General features: G+C 43.1%; 1 protein-coding gene across 2 annotated transcripts; it reads left to right on the forward strand.

Annotated features, from left to right (window-relative positions):
- On the forward strand, nt 1–25,627 carry DCUN1D1 (defective in cullin neddylation 1 domain containing 1). Of its 2 annotated transcripts, XR_011854266.1 has the most exons (8): nt 1–266; nt 11,080–11,296; nt 14,130–14,298; nt 14,881–15,011; nt 15,095–15,177; nt 16,947–17,043; nt 19,994–21,623; nt 21,656–25,627. XR_011854266.1 is itself a non-coding variant. In XM_072142733.1 (7 exons), the coding sequence occupies exons 1-7, from the start codon at nt 264–266 to the stop codon at nt 20,071–20,073; spliced, it is 780 nt and encodes a 259-aa protein (XP_071998834.1). In that variant the 5' UTR covers nt 1–263; the 3' UTR covers nt 20,074–25,627. The 2 variants fall into 2 exon arrangements, 1 of the variants encoding a protein (XP_071998834.1); XM_072142733.1 differs by having other exon boundaries at nt 19,994–25,627.
- The last annotated feature ends 1,067 nt before the right edge of the window (nt 25,628–26,694 follow it).

Raw genomic sequence — 26,694 nt, forward strand, 5'->3', positions numbered from 1 at the left:
GGGATTTCCTATGGCAGATAAGCTATAATACCGCGGGCACCAGGCCTGGCGCTGCGCTGTCCCTTCCTCCCACCGCCCCATCTGTCGCAGCAGTCTCAGCGGCCTCTCAGGCTGAGTGTCCCCGGTGCAGAGTGCCTGTCTGTGCCGGCCTCGGCTCACGGTACTTGCCGCAGGCCGCAGCATCATTGCGCATGAGCGAGATCGCAGAGAGCCCGTGAGAGCGGAGAGCACCACTCACACTCACCGGGAGGCCGAGCACCAACATGGTGAGTGAGAGCACCGGCCTGTGCGGCTGCAGCCATGGCCTCCCCGCTGCCTGTACAGTGTATAGGACCTGGAGCCCCGCAAGTACTGGCCTGGAGGCTCCCAGCCGGGCACTAGTTCTACTGGAGTGCGGGGTGGCAGGGCCTAGTGCAGGTTACATTATAGCCTGGGGATGGTAGATACAGGGAGGAGAGGTTGTATTGTGTTGTGTGGAATATCTGTCATGTATGTCCTGTCCATTATACCCAGGCCTCCCTCTGCCAACCTTGGTATATGTGATACAAACACTGTCTTGTATAATGCCAACCTGAGTAACTATTATCCCAACACAGCCCTGCATTATGCCAACCTGGGTATCTAATCATAACACTATCCTGTATGATACCTGCCGTGGTATCTATGATCCTTACACTGTCCTGTATGATGCCTGCTTTGGTATCTATAATTCTGACACTTCTATATGATGCCAGCCTCCGTATAAATGATCCTAACATTGCCCTGTATCATGCCAACCTGGTTAAGTATAATAAGAACACTTCCCTGTATAATGCCCACTCGGATATCTGTGACCTGATGCTACCCTGTATTGTGGCTGCCTGGTTTCAATGATCATCACCCTGCCCTGTATGATTCCTTGGTACCTATGATCCTAAAACTGCTCTTAATGATGACAACCTGGGTATCTGTGAGCCTAACACTTCAAAGTATGTTACCAACCTGGTTATCTATGACCTGACAATGTACGATGCCTGCATAGGTTTCAATGATATTGGCACTGCTCTGTATGATTCTTGACTAAGAATCCAAGATCTTAGCACTTTCCTGTATGATGCAAGTGTGACTATGAGCTCACACTATGCTGTATGATGCCTGTGTGACTATGAGCTCACACTATGCTGTATGATGCCTGTGTGACTATGAGCCTCACACTATGCTGTATGATGCCTGTGTGACTATGAGCCTCACACTATGCTGTATGATGCCTGTGTGACTATGAGCCTCACACTATGCTGTATGATGCCTGTGTGACTATGAGCCTCACACTATCCTGTATGATGCCTGTGTGACTATGAGCCTCACACTATCCTGTATGATGCCTTTGTGACTATGAGCTCACACTATGCTGTATGATGCCTGTGTGACTATGAGCCTCACACTATGCTGTATGATGCCTGTGTGACTATGAGCTCACACTATGCTGTATGATGCCTGTGTGACTATGAGCTCACACTATGCTGTATGATCCTGTGTGACTATGAGCTCACACTATGCTGTATGATGCCTGTGTGACTATGAGCTCACACTATGCTGTATGATGCCTGTGTGACTATGAGCTCACACTATGCTGTATGATGCCTGTGTGACTATGAGCTCACACTATGCTGTATGATGCCTGTGTGACTATGAGCCTCACACTATGCTGTATGATGCCTGTGTGACTATGAGCTCACACTATGCTGTATGATGCCTGTGTGACTATGAGCTCACACTATGCTGTATGATGCCTGTGTGACTATGAGCTCACACTATGCTGTATGATGCCTGTGTGACTGAGCCTCACACTATGCTGTATGATGCCTGTTTGACTATGAGCCTCACACTATGCTGTATGATGCCTGTGTGACTATGAGCCTCACACTATCCTGTATGATGCCTGTGTGACTATGAGCCTCACACTATCCTGTATGATGCCTGTGTGACTATGAGCCTCACACTATCCTGTATGATGCCTGTGTGACTATGAGCCTCACACTATCCTGTATGATGCCTGTGTGACTATGAGCTCACCCTATGCTGTATGATGCCTGTGTGACTATGAGCTCACCCTATGCTGTATGATGCCTGTGTGACTATGAGCTCACCCTATGCTGTATGATGCCTGTGTGACTATGAGCTCACACTATGCTGTATGATGCCTGTGTGACTATGAGCTCACACTATGCTGTATGATGCCTGTGTGACTATGAGCTCACACTATGCTGTATGATGCCTGTGTGACTATGAGCTCACACTATGCTGTATGATGCCTGTGTGACTATGAGCCTCACACTATCCTGTATGATGCCTGTGTGACTTTGAGCTCACCCTATGCTGTATGATGCCTGTGTGACTATGAGCTCACCCTATGCTGTATGATGCCTGTGTGACTATGAGCTCACCCTATGCTGTATGATGCCTGTGTGACTATGAGCTCACACTATGCTGTATGATGCCTGTGTGACTATGAGCTCACACTATGCTGTATGATGCCTGTGTGACTATGAGCTCACACTATGCTGTATGATGCCTGTGTGACTATGAGCTCACACTATGCTGTATGATGCCTGTGTGACTATGAGCTCACACTATGCTGTATGATGCCTGTGTGACTGAGCCTCACACTATCCTGTATGATGCCTGTGTGACTATGAGCCTCACACTATCCTGTATGATGCCTGTGTGACTATGAGCCTCACACTATGCTGTATGATGCCTGTGTGACTATGAGCTCACACTATGCTGCATGATGCCTGTGTGACTATGAGCTCACACTATGCTGTATGATGCCTGTGTGACTATGAGCTCACACTATGCTGTATGATGCCTGTGTGACTATGAGCCTCACACTATGCTGTATGATGCCTGTGTGACTATGAGCCTCACACTATCCTGTATGATGCCTGTGTGACTATGAGCTCACACTATGCTGTATGATGCCTGTGTGACTATGAGCTCACACTATGCTGTATGATGCCTGTGTGACTATGAGCTCACACTATGCTGTATGATGCCTGTGTGACTGAGCCTCACACTATCCTGTATGATGCCTGTGTGACTATGAGCCTCACACTATCCTGTATGATGCCTGTGTGACTATGAGCCTCACACTATGCTGTATGATGCCTGTGTGACTATGAGCTCACACTATGCTGCATGATGCCTGTGTGACTATGAGCTCACACTATGCTGTATGATGCCTGTGTGACTATGAGCTCACACTATGCTGTATGATGCCTGTGTGACTATGAGCTCACACTATGCTGTATGATGCCTGTGTGACTATGAGCTCACACTATGCTGTATGATGCCTGTGTGACTATGAGCTCACACTATGCTGTATGATGCCTGTGTGACTATGAGCCTCACACTATGCTGTATGATGCCTGTGTGACTATGAGCCTCACACTATCCTGTATGATGCCTGTGTGACTATGAGCTCACACTATGCTGTATGATGCCTGTGTGACTATGAGCTCACACTATGCTGTATGATGCCTGTGTGACTATGAGCCTCACACTATGCTGTATGATGCCTGTGTGACTATGAGCTCACACTATGCTGTATGATGCCTGTGTGACTATGAGCTCACACTATGCTGTATGATGCCTGTGTGACTATGAGCTCACACTATGCTGTATGATGCCTGTGTGACTATGAGCTCACACTATGCTGTATGATGCCTGTGTGACTATGAGCTCACACTATGCTGTATGATGCCTGTGTGGCTATGAGCCTCACACTATGCTGTATGATGCCTGTGTGACTATGAGCTCACACTATGCTGTATGATGCCTGTGTGACTGAGCCTCACACTATGCTGTATGATGCCTGTGTGACTATGAGCCTCACACTATGCTGTATGATGCCTGTGTGACTATGAGCTCACCCTATGCTGTATGATGCCTGTGTGACTATGAGCCTCACACTATGCTGTATGATGCCTGTGTGACTATGAGCTCACACTATGCTGTATGATGCCTGTGTGACTATGAGCCTCACACTATGCTGTATGATGCCTGTGTGACTATGAGCTCACCCTATGCTGTATGATGCCTGTGTGACTATGAGCCTCACACTATCCTGTATGATGCCTGTGTGACTATGAGCCTCACACTATGCTGTATGATGCCTGTGTGACTATGAGCCTCACACTATGCTGTATGATGCCTGTGTGACTATGAGCCTCACACTATGCTGTATGATGCCTGTGTGACTATGAGCCTCACACTATGCTGTATGATGCCTGTGTGACTATGAGCTCACACTATGCTGTATGATGCCTGTGTGACTATGAGCTCACACTATGCTGTATGATGCCTGTGTGGCTATGAGCCTCACACTATGCTGTATGATGCCTGTGTGACTATGAGCTCACACTGTGCTGTATGATGCCTGTGTGACTATGAGCCTCACACTATGCTGTATGATGCCTGTGTGACTATGAGCCTCACACTATGCTGTATGATGCCTGTGTGACTATGAGCCTCACACTATGCTGTATGATGCCTGTGTGACTATGAGCTCACACTATGCTGTATGATGCCTGTGTGACTATGAGCTCACACTATGCTGTATGATGCCTGTGTGACTATGAGCTCACACTATGCTGTATGATGCCTGTGTGACTATGAGCTCACACTATGCTGTATGATGCCTGTGTGACTATGAGCTCACACTATGCTGTATGATGCCTGTGTGACTATGAGCCTCACACTATGCTGTATGATGCCTGTGTGACTGAGCCTCACACTATGCTGTATGATGCCTGTGTGACTATGAGCCTCACACTATGCTGTATGATGCCTGTGTGACTGAGCCTCACACTATGCTGTATGATGCCTGTGTGACTATGAGCCTCACACTATGCTGTATGATGCCTGTGTGACTGAGCCTCACACTATGCTGTATGATGCCTGTGTGACTATGAGCCTCACACTATGCTGTATGATGCCTGTGTGACTATGAGCCTCACACTATGCTGTATGATGCCTGTGTGACTATGAGCCTCACACTATCCTGTATGATGCCTGTGTGACTATGAGCTCACACTATGCTGTATGATGCCTGTGTGACTATGAGCTCACACTATGCTGTATGATGCCTGTGTGACTATGAGCTCACACTATGCTGTATGATGCCTGTGTGGCTATGAGCCTCACACTATGCTGTATGATGCCTGTGTGACTATGAGCTCACACTATGCTGTATGATGCCTGTGTGACTGAGCCTCACACTATGCTGTATGATGCCTGTGTGACTATGAGCCTCACACTATGCTGTATGATGCCTGTGTGACTATGAGCTCACCCTATGCTGTATGATGCCTGTGTGACTATGAGCCTCACACTATGCTGTATGATGCCTGTGTGACTATGAGCTCACACTATGCTGTATGATGCCTGTGTGACTATGAGCCTCACACTATGCTGTATGATGCCTGTGTGACTATGAGCTCACCCTATGCTGTATGATGCCTGTGTGACTATGAGCCTCACACTATCCTGTATGATGCCTGTGTGACTATGAGCCTCACACTATGCTGTATGATGCCTGTGTGACTATGAGCCTCACACTATGCTGTATGATGCCTGTGTGACTATGAGCCTCACACTATGCTGTATGATGCCTGTGTGACTATGAGCCTCACACTATGCTGTATGATGCCTGTGTGACTATGAGCTCACACTATGCTGTATGATGCCTGTGTGACTATGAGCTCACACTATGCTGTATGATGCCTGTGTGGCTATGAGCCTCACACTATGCTGTATGATGCCTGTGTGACTATGAGCTCACACTGTGCTGTATGATGCCTGTGTGACTATGAGCCTCACACTATGCTGTATGATGCCTGTGTGACTATGAGCCTCACACTATGCTGTATGATGCCTGTGTGACTATGAGCCTCACACTATGCTGTATGATGCCTGTGTGACTATGAGCCTCACACTATGCTGTATGATGCCTGTGTGACTATGAGCCTCACACTATGCTGTATGATGCCTGTGTGACTATGAGCTCACACTATGCTGTATGATGCCTGTGTGACTATGAGCTCACACTATGCTGTATGATGCCTGTGTGACTATGAGCTCACACTATGCTGTATGATGCCTGTGTGACTATGAGCTCACACTATGCTGTATGATGCCTGTGTGACTATGAGCCTCACACTATGCTGTATGATGCCTGTGTGACTGAGCCTCACACTATGCTGTATGATGCCTGTGTGACTATGAGCCTCACACTATGCTGTATGATGCCTGTGTGACTGAGCCTCACACTATGCTGTATGATGCCTGTGTGACTATGAGCCTCACACTATGCTGTATGATGCCTGTGTGACTGAGCCTCACACTATGCTGTATGATGCCTGTGTGACTATGAGCCTCACACTATGCTGTATGATGCCTGTGTGACTATGAGCCTCACACTATGCTGTATGATGCCTGTGTGACTATGAGCCTCACACTATCCTGTATGATGCCTGTGTGACTATGAGCCTCACACTATGCTGTATGATGCCTGTGTGACTATGAGCTCACACTATGCTGTATGATGCCTGTGTGACTATGAGCTCACACTATGCTGTATGATGCCTGTGTGACTATGAGCCTCACACTATGCTGTATGATGCCTGTGTGACTATGAGCCTCACACTATGCTGTATGATGCCTGTGTGACTATGAGCTCACACTATGCTGTATGATGCCTGTGTGACTATGAGCCTCACACTATGCTGTATGATGCCTGTGTGACTATGAGCCTCACACTATCCTGTATGATGCCTGTGTGACTATGAGCCTCACACTATGCTGTATGATGCCTGTGTGACTATGAGCTCACACTATGCTGTATGATGCCTGTGTGACTATGAGCTCACACTATGCTGTATGATGCCTGTGTGACTATGAGCCTCACACTATGCTGTATGATGCCTGTGTGACTATGAGCCTCACACTATGCTGTATGATGCCTGTGTGACTATGAGCCTCACACTATGCTGTATGATGCCTGTGTGACTATGAGCTCACACTATGCTGTATGATGCCTGTGTGACTATGAGCCTCACACTATCCTGTATGATGCCTGTGTGACTATGAGCCTCACACTATGCTGTATGATGCCTGTGTGACTATGAGCTCACACTATGCTGTATGATGCCTGTGTGACTATGAGCTCACACTATGCTGTATGATGCCTGTGTGACTATGAGCCTTACCCTGACCTGCCTGAGTATGTACATCAAACTCAGTAATTTCCAATTCTGGTAAAGCTGGTCGACCATCGCTACAGCTTTGAATTGTTCTTGCTAATATGTAGTTGTGTAGCAGGGAGGGTGGGGGGGATGTTACACTATTATTAAGCACAAATGTTAGAGGTGACACCTACTGAATATTAAGTTGTCACCCAGCGTTCCCCGAGCATGAGGTGTCAGCCCTGGGTGGAGTGTTTGCCTCTGGTGTCCTGGGCATTTCTCGCTGGGTTCTTTGTCTGGTTACATAGTGTCCTATGCAGAGGGTCACCTATCCATCACTATGTATAACTAGTACGTGTAGGCAGTGTGCAGCCTGGGATTAGCTCTGGAATCAGAAATTCTGAAAGAGAAATGTATACTTGTATTGTGAGAAATTAGCTGTAGAAAAGATCTGTATTACTACGGCTGATCCGCCATCACACCCAATATCCACAGGATAGGAGAAAATTGTGATATCACGTGGATCCCTTTGAATGCAGTAATGGTTGTGCGTGTGGCAACTCCAGACACAATGGGGCACATTTGCTGAGAATGTGGGAAACTGCACTAGTGCTCTCCCTGTGTATAATGCTGGGTGCGACGGATTCATTAAGAACGTGCGCCAGAAATCATGAATCTTTCGCTGCCCTGCACTGGCCCTACAGAGTTCACTGTTTTCTGGTGCACCTTTAACATAGGTTGTGCATAGGTCCGATCGCCCCCTAATTTGTGTTGCATGAAGACTAGTGCAGCTATGCCACAAAAGGATCGCAGGGGGCCAGGCTGGCTGTGTACTACAGGGGGGGCCGGGCTGGCTGTGTACCACAGGGGGGGCCGGGGCCGGGCTGGCTGTGTACCACAGGGGGGGCCGGGGCCGGGCTGGCTGTTTACCACAGGGGGGGCCGGGGCCGGGCTGGCTGTGTACCACAGGGGGGGCCGGGCTGGCTGTGTACCACAGGGGGGGGCGGGGCCGGGCTGGCTGTGTACCACAGGGGGGGCCGGGGCCGGGCAGGCTGTGTACCACAGGGGGGGCCGGGGCCGGGCAGGCTGTGTACCACAGGGGGGGCCGGGGCCGGGCAGGCTGTGTACCACAGGGGGGGCCGGGGCCGGGCAGGCTGTGTACCACAGGGGGGGCCGGGGCCGGGCAGGCTGTGTACTACAGGGGGCTTACATGTTCCAGCACTCGCTTCTCCTCCCCTCCAGCGCCCCCGATGTACGGCTACTGCATGGTGGGCACACGTTAGTGTGCATAAGCCCTAAAATTGTAGGCCCAAGTCTTTCCAAATCAGTGGCCTCTCACCCAATGTGAATGGCCGCGTTGAGCCCATCTTTACTTTATTATCAGTGTAGTTTCTGCTGAACTCCTGAGTTATATACATAGACAACTCCTTGTTACAGTCGGACCCCTCTGCCCAGTGTGACCTCTGGGAAAGTCTCTGGAAGTTACTATAGTCCCAGGCTGCAATGATCAGCTGTAGAGTGTCTATAATTAAACTTTATTAATAATCCTTGTTCCCATGACAGCATATAATTTTGAAATTCCAGTTGTCACGGGGTTGAAAAAAAATCTTGAGGTACAATAATAATACTGTTTCGCCCTAAAATAAAAGTACAACTTAAGAACAAATCTATCTCCTCCATAACCCTGGGACGGCCTCTCTAAGTGTCAATCCTTATTTTACGCTTCACATTGTGTAGGGACCCAAGTAGAGTCCATGGGGTGACATATTGCTTATGCCATGACACATTGTCAGAAATGTTAGACGTGCACAGCTATAAGACAGTTACCTGTCCCAGTTTATTAGTGTGGCAGGACCTGTCAGACAGGTTTGCGTGGTGTAGGGACCCGCTCTGAATAACCAGTAGTGTATAGACATGAATGCACATAATAGATCATATTCGGAGCTCCTGGGTGACATGTGTGACTGTGTATTCAGTTTAGGTGCTGCTTGTGAAAGGATCTTTGGTAGCTTTGGGTAGCGTTCACCCCTCTTTACAAGTAAACACATTTGTGGCGAGGCTTTCGTGGTTTGGGTTTGGATTGGATTTATTGAACACTGCTGCCTGCATTACAGCTAATAGAAGTAAAAGGAGCATTGTGACATGCAAGTTATTTTGGGATTTCTCATTGTAGTGATGTCATGTTAAAGGAAACCTACCACCAGGGATCTACCTCTGATGTATAGTAGTAAAGCCCTTTTTAGGGCTAATTCTTTTGTGGCAAATAACTTTTATAAATTTTAATTCTCCCTATATTCAGATTTCCTAAAGAGGCTACTGGGGCGCGGAGTAGCCGGTGCTGAGGACCAGTAGCCTCTTGCGTTCCGCCTACCAGTACTCCTGGTAGCTGCACGCAATCATCTGCGAAGCCGGGTTCTGCGCATTTTATAAACAGCTGGTGCTCATTGGTTAGCATGAGCAGCTAGAACAGTTCTGCTTCCAGACATTCATAATAAATCTCCTCCACTGTCTATATTGTCTACATCAGGTTGTGGCACAAGAATAGTTGCAAGGTTAGGCACAATTGGGGACATTTATCAGAACAGTCTGAATGAAGGACTCTTCTAGTTGTCCATTGGAACCAATCAGAGTTCAGCTTTCATTCCCCCTCAGCTGTTTAGAAAATTAAAGCTTTGCTCTGATTGGTTCCTATAGGCAACTAGAACAGTTTAACCTCAGACACTTCTTTTTTTAAATACTCAAACTCGCCACTTTTAGGCTACATTCACACTAACGTATGGGGGACGTATATACGGCCGCTATACGTCCCCCATACACTTCTATGGGCGCACGGCACCCTACGGGAGCGGTACGGTGCCGCACACGTGCGGCACCGTACCGTTCCGTACCCAGGAAAAAGATAGGACCTGTCCTATCTTTTCCCGTAATACGGCGCCGTGCACCATAGGTTGCTATGGAGAGGGGCGGGGGTGAGCTGCGCTCACCTCCTCCTCCTCTCCCCGTACACTGCCGTTGCCTGCTACGGTACGGTACGGGTGGGCAACGGCAGTGTGAATATAGCCTTAATTGTACTTTTCAGTAAAAATCCATTGGCTCAGATTTATTATAGTGTTTACACCAGTTTTCTGTCTGACTGTGCACTAGAAAGAATGTGTAAACTGTTTATACATGTATTTATGAAGTGTCTGCACCAGTTTTGTGTCGCGGCTGCTCTGGGTCCAGTGCACAGTTTGATTGTGCGGCACAATTCTAAAGCACCAGAAAAAATGGTGGATTCTGCCGGAGAAGTGCCGGGGCGCCAGATTCAGGAAGAATGTGTAACCCATTCCATGAATCTGTGGCACCCTGCACCCTCTATTTCTAGAAGTTCCATACACGCGAGGTAAACTATACAGGAGACCGCTACCAGGTATTCTAGGAATAATCTCTGACCATTTCAATTAATAATAGGCTCATGCCCTGAAATACATTCTGTGTCTGGACTGGGAAACCCTATTCACATTTATTCTCTGCAATTTGTCATGGATTTGCAAGTAAGTGTCCACGTGTGAATGTGATTTAATAAGTACTGACCTGTTTTGGGACCTAGTTTGCTGACGTTTGGAGCTAAACTGCACATATGTGCTTGATCTGAGAATCACAGACCAAACACTGCTGAGATTGGACTTTTAAGTGGAAAAGTGCACTGAATGGAAATCGTGTTGTCAGTGAGACTTCTTGTGTATATATCACTATAATGTTCCGGTACTATGATCGGTCTGTGAAATCTGCCCAACACAACAAACATGTTCATCTGTACGCTGTACGTTATTCTCCAAGTGGGATATTTATTCCTCCAATGTCTTGTCTTCCACAGAACAAGTTGAAATCCTCGCAGAAAGATAAAGTTCGTCAGTTTATGATCTTCACACAATCCAGTGAAAAGACTGCAGTGAGTTGCCTGTCACAAAATGACTGGAAGCTAGATGTGGCCACAGACAACTTTTTCCAGAACCCTGAACTCTACATCCGAGAAAGTGTAAAAGGAGCCTTGGACAGAAAGAAACTAGAGCAACTTTATAATAGATACAAAGGTACGTACATAACATTACCACAGTAGCTGAAATTATGATATATCAATAATTTTTCTATTTTCAAAATATGAGTATCGTTACTTTATGTCAACCTTACCACATGTTTCTTTTATCTTGAGCCCCACCTCCTGAAATCAGGAGACAAGCCAACTTCAGCAGGCAGTGATTGAGTCCTGCTGAGGGTCAGGGTGTCTCCCTCCATATGTGTAACATTATATCACTGAGGGAGCACCCACAGTATAAGTTCAGTGGAAGTAGGGGATACTTGAACTATAACTTGTGAAGACGCTTTTAGAGCATTCTCCAGGGAGAGCAAGAACAAGTTAATAGTTTGGGGTGGCAAGAGATGGAATTATTATCTTTTCTTTTTAGCCCACAGGTAGCACCCAGGATTTCCTAATAGTGTTTTTTTATGGTGAATGGATGGGTGTCAGTGGGTTGTCATCTTATTGACTGAGCTCATATTGTGTTATTCATTTTCTATACTGGATGTATAATGGATGTACTAGTTCATGTACTTGGTATAAATGTTTTATTGTTACACATAACAAGCAAAAATAAAATCTTTAAAACAATATAAGTAACCTGATTTATAATGAATGCACATGGGATATTATGAAGATTGGTTTGTGTTTAGCGCTATCCCATTTGATTAATTTAGGGTATTGTTTTCTAAACTTTGTTAAAGCAAATCTACCATCAAAATCAAGCATGATAAACCAGGAGCACTTACACCTATATCCAGGCACTGTGACTATGGTAATCTTTGCTTTTTTTATCTAGAGGAAGGCCTCCTTCCTCAAAAAATGTAAAAAAAAAAATCTACTTTAAAATTTATGCTAATGAGCCAAAAAGACTCTGTGGAGAGTTACCAGAGCCCCTCTGTACTGCAAATTCACATGATGTTACAGTGAGCAAGGAGTTCTTCCCCTCCCTCCCACCTTTTGGTTAAACTTCCTCTGCTGCAGAGGAAGGGGGAAGGAGGAGGGGGAGAGACAGTGTAACAGCCTGTGAAACTACAGCAAATTTTTTTTAAATCTTTTTTCTTCCAAATTTTATTGATTATTTTTTTAACACACCATAGAAAATGCATATCATACAAACATTTATCATCCCAAGGGATGATTAAAAAAAACCAAACATTTTCTTCATTTATACATTATTAACCTTGCACAGTATGCTAAGTCAACCTCCCCCCACCCTTTCCATTCCACCCCACTGGCAAGAGAGAGAAAACAAAAAAAAAAACAAACAACAACGACAGGGGGGGGGGGGGGGGGTAGGAGAGGGGGGGTAGGAGGGGGGGGGAGACCTATTTCCAGTTACTCCAGATCTCAGCCCATTTCCCCCTGGATCCACTCTTATCAGCATAGATTTGTTCATATATTTTAATCTTTTGTGTAAGAGCAAACCAGTGGTCCACATTGGGAATCCTGCTGCTCCCCCATTCTCGAACCTTCGCTATTGTCATGAGCTTTAGTACCAGTAACCTCTCTTTTTGATCCACTTTATCGCAAGTCCTAAACAGTCCCACAACTGCCACACTAATCGAAGGGGTCAGGGGCATCTCTAAGATTTTATTTATCTGCAGATATACTTCGTCCCAGAAACCTTTAAGTCTGGGGCACGCCCAAATTGTATGAAGGAAGTCAGCCTCCTCTATTCCACATTTGAAACATTTAGATGAACTCTTCACTTTCATCTTGTACAACACATCCGGAGAGTAGTATAGTCTATACAATAACTCTGTCTGGATAGCCCTGTGATTTTCACTAATAGATCCTACCTTCACACTCCTATAAATCCCCTCCCACTCGTGTAGTGTTATCTGTCCTATCACATTTTCCCAGCATTCTTGTGACTTGTGTCTAACCCTTAAAAACATACCTTTATTCAAAAGTCTATACACCCCTTCAACCAATCCCTTTTTCTTTTTAGTGTTTTTGATAAAGTCTATACATGGATGTGACTCTAATTTTATACTTCTACGCATCCTAATTTCTTTAATTGCATGTGCTAACTGTGAGTATCTCAAAAAATCCCCATTATTCAGACCCGCTTTTGTTTTAAGTGAAAGAGAAACTTACCACTACCCCTTTATTCAATATCTGAGAGAAGAGGCGCACCCCTCTATTTTCCCAAAAGATGGGATCTGGAAGGTTACCAAGTTCTGGGAAGAGGGGGTTGTGCCACAGTGGAGTATCTTCTGTAATGCCATCCGTATGAATTATTTTCCTCATAAGACTCCAGCCTTTATATATGGCCTCTATACTTATGTTTGACCCCTTTTTGTTCTGCACTACCCCCCTCTCTAGTGATTCATACACTGTAGGGGCTTTCCCGTCTTCCATTATCCAAGTTTTCAATGGTTCGTCCCTATCCTTCCATCCTACTATACGGGACATCTGGGCCGCAAGAAAATAGCCCTGCAGAAAGGGTATACCCAATCCCCCTTCTCCTGAGGGTCTATATAAGTAACTAATTTTGATTCTGGCTCTCTTCCTCCCCCAAATTAGTTCATGAAGGAGAGCTCCCATTGCTTTAAAAAAGGAGTTGTCAATCCAAATTGGGCATGATGTAAAAAATAACAAAATTTGTGGTAACAGGACCATTTTTAAACTACAGCATACTTTTAAAAGTTGATGTTTGAAGGAAGAAGGCCATGGATAACAAGTATAAGAAGATTACAGTCCCAGTGTCTGGATCTAGGGGTAAGTGCGCCTGGTGTATCATGCCTGATTTTGATGGTGGCAGAACCAGAGCTGTGGGATAAATGGTTTTTACCCAAGTGATTCCAAATTACTATTAGAAATGTTTCCCTTTTGCTGTGCAGACCCTCAGGATGAAAATAAAATTGGAATAGATGGCATCCAGCAGTTCTGTGATGACTTGGCGCTGGATCCGGCCAGTGTCAGTGTATTAATTATTGCATGGAAGTTCAGAGCAGCCACACAATGCGAGTTTTCCAAGCAGGAGTTCATGGACGGAATGATTGAATTGGGGTAAGTTGCTGTCAGCCGTCCCTGCTTGTACTTACCTTGTATGCACTATAATTCGGAGGAAATAAAACTTCTATAATATTTTTACACTCATCTGTAAGGGACTCCCAGAAACAGTCAATGAGTCAATAAGTTGATTTATCTTGTTGCAGTCATTTTTTTTAGCTTAATTAAAGGGGTGGGGGTGGGGGGGCAGGTGGTTTACCGTTACCAGGTCTTGGTGGGGCACAGGCGGAATCCTGCCAAAAAGGGGGGGGGGGATTACCATGTGTCACAGCTTATGATACATATATGGTTTTGGCTTCAAAAATGCACACAAATCCCTGAGGCCTTACACTAAGGTGACTGAATGTCTATGGTCGGATTAGTAGTCGCCACCCTGTTCCTGCATCTTGATCACTCACCAAGTCCTCTTCTTTAAAATATCAGCTATAATTTATGGCACAAATTTTGGTTTATCTAAAATGTTATTTTAGATCAGGTGAATCCTCCAGTCTTTCATAGACAGGATCTTCTTCCCCTTTCTTACTTTGCCTGTATTTTCAGTCTGGTGCTGCTTTCATTCGAAGTGTATTTTTAATGCAGGTGTGACAGCATAGAAAAGTTAAAAGCACAGCTTCCGAAAATGGAACAAGAATTAAAAGAACCCGGTCGATTTAAGGACTTTTATCAGTTTACATTCAACTTTGCAAAAAATCCAGGGCAGAAAGGTCTAGGTATGTCCAGATTGTGCTGAACTGAAATATCACCTATGTTACATTCTACATCAGCCACTCAACATAATGTTATCAATTTTCAGACTTAGAAATGGCCATTGCCTATTGGAATTTAGTACTAAATGGAAGATTTAAATTCCTAGACTTATGGAACAAGTTTTTATTGGTAAGTTTATCTTTCTGTATTTTATTCTGTTTTTTTATTAAGAGGAAAAATGAGATACAGGCAGTCCCCGGGTTACGAACAAGATAGGTTCCTTGGGTTTGTACTTAACTTGTATTTGTATGTAAGTTGGAACTGTATATTTTATAATTGTAGCTCCAGACAAAATTTTTTTTGTCTCGGGGACAATTGGATTTTCTAAATTTTTTTGCTGTAATGGGAACAAGGATTATCAATAAAGCTTCATTAGACACTTTACAGCTGATCATTGCTGCCTGAGATTAAAGGAACGCATCCAAAGCGCTTCACCAGAGGTCACTGGGGACAGAGAGGTCCGTTCGGTAACTAGGGGGTCGTCTGTAAGCCCTTAAGTAGGTGACCACCTGTATTTGACAATTGACATTGGTCCTGCATACGATTCCTTTTTGCTGTAGTTTCAAGTTTCAGCTTTAAACAGGGGAATCCAATGAGGACATTCCCCTTTTTAAATGTTTTTAAAAATATTTGATTATCACATAAAGCCTTCCACCTCTCCCATCTGGATGCTGAAGGGTTGGTGGTGGAGGTCAGGGATTCTCTTCTTTAAATTGCCATAGGTCCAATGATATACACTATATGTATTAGGCTACATTCACACGAGCGTGTGCCCGCCGTACCGTAACACGGCAGGCACACGTTGGCGCCAAGGAGAGCACTGCTCACTTTTTTTTTTTTTAGACACTTTTCTGATTAATACAAACATGAGGTGTGGTCTCGGAAAAAGGGGCGTGGTTTAGCAGCAAAAAGTCTGTGTGCCAAATTTCTCCATTTGCCGCATAAATATATGCAAAGTACGACTCGACAGTCATAAGCTTCACCATATTTACTATGTGGTATACACAGTGATACAATTAGTGCCACAGAAGACGGTCTGATCTGCTCTGATCTAATGTGCGACACATTAAATCTTCCCCGTATTGTGTACTCAAATCTAGCAAGTCTATGATTTCATGTTCTAGTTTAGCTTTTGGTATTTGCTTTATAACCTTGTGTCCACAGGATACATTCTGCTTGAAGTGAGACTACCAGCAGTTTTTAACGCAATGTAATGTAGCAGTGCTGTGTTTTACCATAACTTTGTGTGTAGTTAGTAGCAGCAAGGACTCTGACAAATACATTTATATCCCAGGATTGTATCTGCACTGGCGTGTGAGATATCTTCACTGAATGCAGCACAGCCCCTCCCCTCTGCTATGCGTCACTGCTGTAGCCACCTTCTGTATGAGTATAGCAGTTATAACTCAAGTTAGCTCTGTGTGGTCAGAACTGCTGGTAAACTCCCTTTAACATATCCTGTACATGAATTCATTTTAGCTTTGTACCATCTCTTGGATGGTTTTAGTGGAATGATGTATGTCGCCCATAATCGTATTTGGTTGCCATTTCTGTATCCCAAAGACACAAATTGTAACATACTGGGTGGGAGATGGTATTCGTCCTTGAATCATTTATTCTACAGGAGAATCTAATTGGCACAGCCCTTACTGTGTGGCAACATAATTGGGGGCTTCTATTTCAGCTCCCTGCAGGTGTAATAAGAAGCATTGGGTTTGGGGGGTAGGTTTATCACTGGCACATGTTTCTTCAGTCAGTGACTATGGTGCTATTTGTCCTCCATCCATCTGTAGGTTTACTCTGATTACTGGTGTGAACCACATAAAGATACTTTTATGGCAAATAGTTTTCACTTGTGTGACACTTGTACTTGAAAACTTCTTTCCTTTTGTACCAAGGAACATCATAAGCGATCAATACCTAAGGATACGTGGAACCTTTTACTAGATTTCAGCACAATGATAGCAGATGATATGTCTAACTATGATGAAGAAGGTATGTCCTAAAGAAAAATCCTGCCTTTACAAATATTTTGATTTCAAATTGTGTCATGTGAAGATCAAGCCAGGGAAGAAAAAGTTCTCCTTATAGAAAGTTAAAGGGGTATTCCGGGAATATGAACGTCTGATACAAAAACCCATAATGTTATAAAGAAATGAATATAACGAAACTCAATGTCATTAGTCACAAAATGGAGCTTAATTAGTTTCAATTTTATGATTCACAAAATTTTATGGCTTCTCTAAAGTTATCACCAAGATGGCCGCCACTAGAAACTACAAGTCCCAAGATCCTTTAGTTCTCAGTAACTCCTCCTACCTCTTATATTGTGCTCCCAGTGATGATGTAACAGACTGTCCTGCTCTGTTACCATAGTAATGATGTGTAACTGCCTTCACCACATCACTAGTCATGCCGGATGCACTGCAACCAACCGACTACAGCCAAACCTAGTGGTGGTCACATGACCTGCCCAAGCAGGTGCAGGACATGTGATGTGGACATGTGACCAGCGCAGATCCTGTGCAACAGTAGGTCAGTGTGCTGGTTTACAATCCTTCAACCTGGTGGTAGATTTCCTTCAACCCATTACCGACATGTGACACAATAGTATGGCTGTCGCTGTATGGAGGGCTCATGGGCTCAGCCACCTCCATATAATGTGGGTGTTTCCTGCATATTGCACCAATCGCAACTGTTAACTCTTAGATCGATACGAGATCGAGCCGCCATATTGGCTTAGATTGTCGCTCCCTGTGACGTCATTAGGGAGCAACGATCTGTTTCCATGATGATAACTTCTGCCATTTGTTACAATGTGCCAGTGCTACGTTGTAATAAATGAGTAGTAGAATCCCCATATACTGCAGTACTGTAGTATGGCAGTATATAATGGCATCAGTCAGATAACCTGGTGTTAAACCTAATAGTTTAAAAAAAAAAAATAAACTCAAATCACCCAATCACCCCCCCACCTTCCAGAGAATTGATATACCGTAAATATAAATAAACTGTAAAAATCATAAGCATGTTATTATGCATAAGCAAGTATTGCCGCATACCAAAATGTTTGATCTGTCAAAATATAACAAGTTATTAACAATGAAAACTTCTCATCTTTTAAAAAATGACAAAACACACAGCTTTGTACATGAAAGTATGAAAAAGTTATTCATGTCAGAGAATAGCAAAATGAAGATTTTTAATTTTTTTTTAAATGCATTAAAGGGGTTGTCTGAGACTTTTTAGAAAAACAAAAAGTGGCCGGGAGGGGGCTGCTTAAAAAAAAGAATAATGTCCTTGCCTTCTGGCGCCCTCCGGTCCGCGCGCCATGTAAACAAACATGGCCGCAGGAGCAGTGCTGGACTCAGCTTCCGGCCAGCTGTGGCCGGCCACACCTATCCGTCCTTACTCGGAGTCCACCACTGGTCCCGCGGCCATGTTTGTTTACATGGCGCACGGACCGGAACAATAGCAGCGCGGGACACCCTGAAGGCGCCTGAAGGTAAATACACCTTTATTTTTTTTAAGCAGCACCCTCCCGGCCACCTTTTGTTTTGTTTTTTTAAGAAGTCTCGGACAACCCCCTTAACGACCTGGCCCTTTTTTGTTTTTTAATTTTTAATTTTTCACTCTCTACCTTCAAAAATCTGTAACTTTTTTTTATTTTTACACGTAAAGAGCTGTGTGACGGCTTGTTTTCTGCGTAACAAATTGCACTTTATAGTGATGGTATTTAATATTCCATGGCGTGTACTGGGAAGCAGGAAAAAAATTCCAAATGCAGTGAAAAAACACATTTAAACTTTCACTGTCATTTGGCTTTCACTGTACGCCCTAAATGACATGTCTACTTTATTCTTTGGGTCGGTGTGATCAAGGGGATAACAAATTTGTATAGGTTTTATAATGTTTTCATACATTTACAAATATTAAAACCTATACAAAACCTGTACAAACATTATTTTTTTTTTTTTTTAATTTTGCCATCTTCTGGAGTTAATAGCTTTGGTGTACGAAGCTGTGGGTGTGTGAATTGTTTATATTTTTCAAAATGGCAAAAAGTGTCATTTTCTACTTTGGGCACTATTTTCCATTACAGGGTTAAACACAGTGAAAATTTTTCAGACGACCCAGGGTACTTTAACCCTAGGTTGTCTGATTGATCCTACCATATGCTGCCATACTATAGTATAGCAGTGTATGGGGATTTTCCATCTCATTCATTAAAATGTGCAGATTGTAATGAATGGGTTAAAACGGGACAGTCTTTGGAAGACCCGAGGCAACCGATCTCCGCTCCCCGATAACGTCACGGGGAGCGTAGATCCTCACCAAGAAGTCATTTTTGAAGTCGCTGATGGCGATAGACTGGTTGAGACCCGCGATAGGTGCTAGCACCGATGGTGGGTGTTACTGGTAAGTCTTTGCTACAATATGCAGCAAAGACTTACCGGTTATGGAGAGGGTTCAGCGTCGGGAAGGGGTTGAACACATTAAAACCTATATAAATTAAGTTTCCCCATTAAATTTAATGTGAATGCCCTGATGAGAGCTTCTAATTACGCTGCTGGGATCTACACAGCACTTTTAAGGGTTAATAACCAGGAAATCTTTTAATAGATAATAGCCAAAAATCTATTCCTAAAGCATTGGCGATGTGGAAAAGTCATGCTTGATATTAAGGGGGCTGCCTTCACGGTAGATTTGAGGCAAACTTTTCCTTACCCCACTCAGGAGAACAATTTGCAAGATCAAGCCAATCTCTACTTGAATCAGTGACCCGATAGACAGGGTATTATCCGTAGTGTATCCCGCCATGTTGGAGGAGACCAGGGTAGTAGAATACAGTTGAGGGGTAGTATCTTGTACTGTTGTATCGTGTTACACGTTTTTCATCCGTATTGGTATTAGAATTGCCTAATTCCATTTTCTTCTTTCACAGGAGCATGGCCGGTCCTCATCGATGACTTTGTGGAGTTTGCACGTCCTCAAATCGCAGGGACAAAAAGTACAACAGTGTAGCACTAAGGAACCTTGTAGAATGTACATAGTCTGTACAAAGTAACACAACAGAAAATTGCACAGTCAGATTTCTTTTGGCTGGACTAAAGTAAAGATCAGCCCTTTCAGTGGGCTGCAACAGACATTTTGGAGACATCTGCAGACCATATCCTAATTCATATATTTTTTTTTTTTGGTGGTTTGGGCCTCTCTACTAGTCCTGGAGTTTAATTTCCACTTCATGTGTCCATGTTCTGGATTTCATCACATATCTGTGGAATATCCTAGTTTTGTTAATTTTAGATGGATTCTGTGGCTATTACACTCATGTAAAGCACAATGGAGCCTTCATCTGCTAACCTCATCATGGCCTTGGAAACGTTTGGTTTCTAGTGTCAGACCCCATCAAGTTCATCATGGTTTAGTTTGGATTTCAGCAACCGAAAGGTAACTCCTGCTTGTACATACCAAAGCCTTTGGAGGAAGTGGAGAGGACGGTGAAATCAATCATTGCCCTTCATTCATATATGTTGTTAAATTGTTAACCTCATCTTTAATATTGGATCATTTTCTGAAAATATTCTGTATTTTTAAGAAACCAAACTGCACTTATTTCTACTCTAGGTAAAGAGGAATTGAAGGTCTGTATTCCGGTCTGTGGTTGTGGTTGGTGTCCGTACACTTGTATGATGTTGGTATTTAAGGAGATGAACACTTTGTCCATTTTCAATTAAGGAAGGATATAGATTTCAGTCCATCTTTTGTCTTATCAGACACTTCTTACCGCTCTTCATACGTCTGTCTATTTCCCGGGATTTCTACAGAAGAGGAAGGTGCAAGTTCCCATTATCTCATTAAAACGTAAAATACATATCTGCAGAAGAGAACTGGACATTAAAAGTAACAACACACACCTGATAATTTGAGGTCACGCTCTCTCTGAATAAGCTCACTTGTTCTGAATTATTTTAAGTAACCATAGCAACCAAGATCCATTATTTTTTGTTTTTATTTCTAGATACCTCCAGGTTTTAAAAAATATATTTAAGGAATGTATTTTTAGTGTCACGTTCATGATCCTTTATGTTCCACTTACAGCCATTTCTAGTGCACATGCTGCTCCATTCAGTGCCTGTGTGAGTGCTCCTTCCTAGATATTGAATAAAGTGGCATGATGCGGGCCCCACCGGCTCCTCCATCAATTAGGGGAAACGTTCTCTAGATTGGTGGGGGTTCCAGGGGGTCAGATTGTTTTCCAACATTCACAGGACAACCGTAAAACATGGGACAATCCATTAATTACAAAGAGTCTAAGAGTAGCCACAACCATAGGTACTCTGCTTTTCACACATCTGTACAGTCCCAAATTAATATTGCAATTTGATTTGATGCATTATGAACCAAACATACCTTGGGAATGCTGTAGCCACATTGATTCAGAAACATATCTTGTTTAATCCCTGAGCTGAGTGGTTTTGCTGAAAAAAAGCTATAAAATTATGATAATGAAGCTCTGTCACTTTTCCTTTCACTGCACCAAAGGATGATGCAATCACTGGTCTCCCTGCCAGGCTGAATAACCAATTGCTGCACCATCCCCCAGCTGCTGTGTATGAGTGATCCTGCTCAGGTCAATTACTCCTGTCTTGGCTGTTCAGAAAGCCGGTATGTAATGTGGATCCAGCTTTCCCAAGGTCCTGAATTTCAAAATAACCTCTCAGTACAGGCATTATACAAGATATGATCCTGCATCAGTGTAGCTACAGCATTCTGAAGGTATGTTTGCTTCATAATGCATCAAATCAAATGGTAGGTTTCCTTTAATGACTAAATGTATTAATTTCTCATTTAAACAACCATTTGTTGCTACTGAAGAGGAATCCTATTGTCTTGCACACCAGGACATATGTAATATTATGATTACATGTAACACACTGCTATATTGTCCGCACTAGTGCAGTAAGCACAGCTTTACATTTTTGTTATTTTCTGTTACGTTTCCTTTAGACTTGGATGGTTAAGTCCTGTAGCCTCAAAAAATAATGAAAGCAGTGTGAATAGATCCTTTGGACCAGTTCACGTCAACTATTTCATCAGGTTTCTGCACCCATTACTGAGAGCTGAAAATCTTACAAATCTTTCTATAATTCTGTTTAAATAAATATTAAGGAGGATTCTGGTAGTAAGATAATGACTTCCTATTTTTAAGGGTCAGCAAAATCAGGTTGGTTTGGTGTCAAGCAGCCCATAACCCCTCTAAAAATCTGTTGAGCCCAATGTGAAGCCAAATGAATAAAAATTGGACTTAATAGGTCGTTGTATGTAGTAGGGGGCTTTTTACATTCAATTATCTGATAATAGATTTGCAGAATCTGTGTTTCCTCTTCACCATAAGCTGCTTATTATAGAAGACTTGTAGAAGCTGCTGTAACCTATAGGTAAAAACCATGAAATGTTTGGTGTGGGACACACTGCATTACAAGCCAATAATGGAGCATCTGCGTTTTAGTGTTCAGTTGTTTATTTGCAGCAATGTTCTGGAAATAAATGAAAGTGACCTGTGTATTTCTATGTTCATAGGCCTAGACTGTGTGTTAGACCCTATTCAGATGGCAGTACTCAGACACGTTTCCCCTCAATGACTGTAAGTTAAGACTAGGAATGGATCCCATAGAAATACATAATGGAGAGGATTGCAGCTCTCCAATGGTTATGTTACACTTTGGCTTTCACATCCTCATATGTAGAAAGTAAAAAAAAGAGAGAAGACGCTCATAGGATGATAATGTAACAGGAGGAATGTAAATAGAGGCGCTCAGCAGATCTGGTACACGTGAGGGTCTTAGCGGGTGCTCAGACCTGAGACGTAATATCGTTCAGAGTCAAGCTAATGGTAATGATAAAGGGTGCACACCATAGAAATGGATTCAGAAGGTAAATATGTGCACCAAAATGCACCATCCATCATGTTATGTGGAGATACCGAAGCATTCACACTTATTTATCTACCAAATCTGTTTTCATGGTGTGCGCACCATACGGATGCACCTGTATGTTGGTCCACGGACTGCACACCTATTGTGGTGTGGACAGGAGTCCTTGCAGCAAACTGAAATATGATGCAAGGAACCATATTAACTGCTACAGGGCTGGGGTCTGTTTGGCTGGCAGACAGGGAGTCCTTGCACCATATTTCTATATGATACAAGGACTTTTTTCCTGTGCAAGGTGTGCAGACCGTGGTATCAGGCACGTTTCCACAGGCTGCACACGTTCATTATGCATTAAACTATTAATAATAATGAATGGACCCTCACTCCTATCTCCATCTGTATTTTTGAAATGTCTCTATGGCTGCCAATTGCCAGTATTCAGAAATATAAATATAATATACTTTGGTTAAAGGGATTCTCCAGGAATTGTGGCTGGATGACCTACATTTACAATCCCATAATCGTCTGTTGCACTTTAATACACGGTACACTGTGTAGTGGCCAACTTGGGTACTGCAGCTAACAGATATAAGTTGTTCAGATCTGTCACAATGAACATGTGCATGTCTAACATTGCAGCAGGATAATGTGTAATATAATGAAAAAAGACAATCACAGCTCAACAATCAGTTCTCATAGATTTTCAGAACGGATGAACTCCAAATAAAGATGCATTATGCAGCGGGATCATCACCGGTGGGTCCATAGCAGGAGCCTTCATGAATGCAAGAGATCCTGGCATGAGGACTAAACCTGTCCTTTATTATCCATGTTACAGTCCCCATCATACAGTGGGTGTCATAGAGCCTTCTCTACAAGCTAATATAGGGCTGAACCTATTCTCTGAGCACCTCCTGCTTCATAGCTGCCATCCACTACATGTGCTTGATGACAGATTAGCTTTAGTACCCAGTGAACCCTGCTACATGAATGTCACACACTTTCTCCCTTCTAATCGAAAGGCTATTTTTCTCACATAGCAGATGTATTGTAGAACGCAGTTCTGTACATATGTATGGGCTTGTTCTGGTCATTAGGTGTCATGTTTCATTCAGGTATATGTGGCAGCTGCAGAGGAATTTCTTTTGCAATACGCTCCCCTAAAAATAAAAATTTGCAAGGAAATTACAAGAGGTTTAATTGCTATACTGAAAAGAAATGGGTTGCTGCAGGATAAAAGTTTTTGCCTTCCTTTTCAGGAATTAGGGAAGAAACTTTACATGAAACTAATGCAAGATATTTAGTCCTTAAGTCAATAAATTGTAGGCCAAGATCACACCCGCCTTCAGCAGGCCATGTCACATATTCAGTTATTGATGACATACAAAAAATATAATTTTTTCCACTATGAATAATGGATAGGTAAATGGAAAATTCATTAAAGTCTATGGGGAACAGAGGGTAGAAAATCTACCATTTTTTTCATGCATTATGAAGCAAACATACCTTGAGAATGCTGTAGATACACTGATGCAGAAACATATCTTGATTAATCCCTGAGCTGAGTGGTTTTGCTGAAAAAACAATTATAAAAGGATGATAATGAGGCTCCGTTGCTCCTGTGGCTGGCTCGGCACTTCGCCTTTTATCCTTTTATGCCCTGCTCCAGCAACTGTGTTGTCCCTGACAGACAGAAGTAAATAATCACTGCACCATCCCCCAGCTGCTGTGTATTACTAATCCAGCTCAGATTAGTCCTGTCTGGACAGTTCAGGAAGCTCCATGTAACGTGTTTATGAACGGCAGCGAGGTCCGGAATGTTCTAATGGGTTTTTGAGCAAAACCACCGGTTCATGGATTAAACAAGATATGTTTCTGCATCAGTGTTGCTAAAGTATGTTTGGTTAACAACGCATGAAAACAAATGGTAGATTTCCTTTAAAAGAACACAGCTGATTCAGTGAATTATACCTTGTGCATAGTCATGACAGGAACATGACTCTAGGTTACCCCACCAGTAATACCTGCAATATTACCCTAGCGCCCCCCCCCCCCCTTGCTTGATTTTGGGGATGATGGAGACATGCAGGGCCATGAAAGAAACATGATCTGGAAGGTTTCAAGCTGCTAGATAACCTAAAATCATTTATTATTAGACCAATTTCTAATGACAGGTTCCCTTTTAAGAAAATAATTATTTTACAGAACAGTTAATGTCAGACTTACTATAAGACTTCCCCTCCCACTGTCTCCTTGTAACAGTACAGGATAATCAGTAAAGTGAATACACATTACAATTACTGTGTAATTATAATTTCATTATGTGAAGTGTGGAGCAGGGCAGCCATTACAGAAATCTGAAGCTGCCAACAACTGAAAACCTTGTCTGTGAAATGTTATTTAACAATGTCCTGTTCTCGGTTAGTACGTCGTATTGATAAATGCTTGGTTGTTTGACGTTAACTATTATAATATTTTTTTTTTTAACTTTGACCTCAGCTCTGGCGTTTTCTCATCGTTTCACTCATCAAATCTTATTTTCCGAACAGCGGAAAGGTACAATGTTTTTCTTTTTTTGCCAAATATCGATAGACATGTAAAAAAAAAAAAAACCCTTGTCAATAAAACATGAATTGTCACAAGCTTTGCCTGTTTTAATCCGACCCAGGAAGTTGTGTGGGAAATGATGGTATAGGCACAATGTACCAAACAGGTCCACATGGATATGTATGGTGACCGAAATGTATCAATCCCAGCAGCCAGAGAGTGCAGGCACAAGACTTGGGCCCTAATCCAAAGCATATTTAATGACCTAGAAAGTAACCCAAAAATAAATAATTACAAAAGGAATTGAATTGTTTTTTCCCTTCTTGATGACAAAATTAGAATCTATGGCGCTATATCTCTATCCATGGGATTAGAGCCTTTATTCCACTAGAAAATAATTTTTATCGATAACTGTTCCAGTCATGGGGTTGAGAAGCTGCAGTACACAGTCAAACTACCCCCACCCCCTCAATGAGGGGTTAGGAGGAAGGTTAATTTATCTTCACTCAGTCAGTCGCTCTTTCCCCCTCCTTCCTGAAGGAGTGGTTAATGATATAACAGAGCCGAGTCACACACAGCCACTGTCTCTCTAAACCATTAGTATGTTGCTTATGATGGAATGTCTACTCAGATTAGTAAGTAAAAAATGGATTCAAATCTTCATATGGAAAGAAGCATCTGCACCCAAAATATTGTAATAGTGACCCTAGTGAAAAGTAGATTCTCACATGTTCCATAATATAGTTTTCTATTTGTCATTCTCACCAATTCTTTTTCTTGCCGTTTCTATCTATATATCACAATGGGATGGCTGCCTATTGGCAATGTCATTCTGCCTCACTTTTCTATAATCTAGTCTATGGAGGAAGTAAGAGTTCTCCTTATGGCCAATTAAGGCAACCTATAGCCGTGTGGAGACTCATAGCCATTGATGCTCCACTAGGGGATTCTGAGAAATATACAAATATGTTTTTCAGGGTGGGAAAAGGAAAACAATGCCTCTTTTGGTAGTTAAAAAGAGGCATTGTTATCCTTTTCCATCCCTGGAAAACAAATTAGAATATTCCCCAGTCTATTATGGGGAGGTGTGGTTAGCACACCTATTATCTCCCCCATCATGCAGTGCTGCGCAGATCTTGCCAAAAAAAAAAAAAAAAAAAGA

The sequence above is a fragment of the Engystomops pustulosus genome, chromosome 3 (genome assembly GCF_040894005.1).
Source record: "Engystomops pustulosus chromosome 3, aEngPut4.maternal, whole genome shotgun sequence".
Classification (NCBI taxonomy): domain Eukaryota; kingdom Metazoa; phylum Chordata; class Amphibia; order Anura; family Leptodactylidae; genus Engystomops; species Engystomops pustulosus.

What these genes read in the sequence shown, in the direction of transcription:
- DCUN1D1 (XM_072142733.1), top strand. An exon ending in ACTTTATAATAGATACAAAG is followed by an intron (nt 11,297 to 14,129) that starts GTACGTACATAA and finishes TTTGCTGTGCAG; the next exon opens with ACCCTCAGGATGAAAATAAA. An exon ending in TATGGAACAAGTTTTTATTG is followed by an intron (nt 15,178 to 16,946) that starts GTAAGTTTATCT and finishes TTTTGTACCAAG; the next exon opens with GAACATCATAAGCGATCAAT.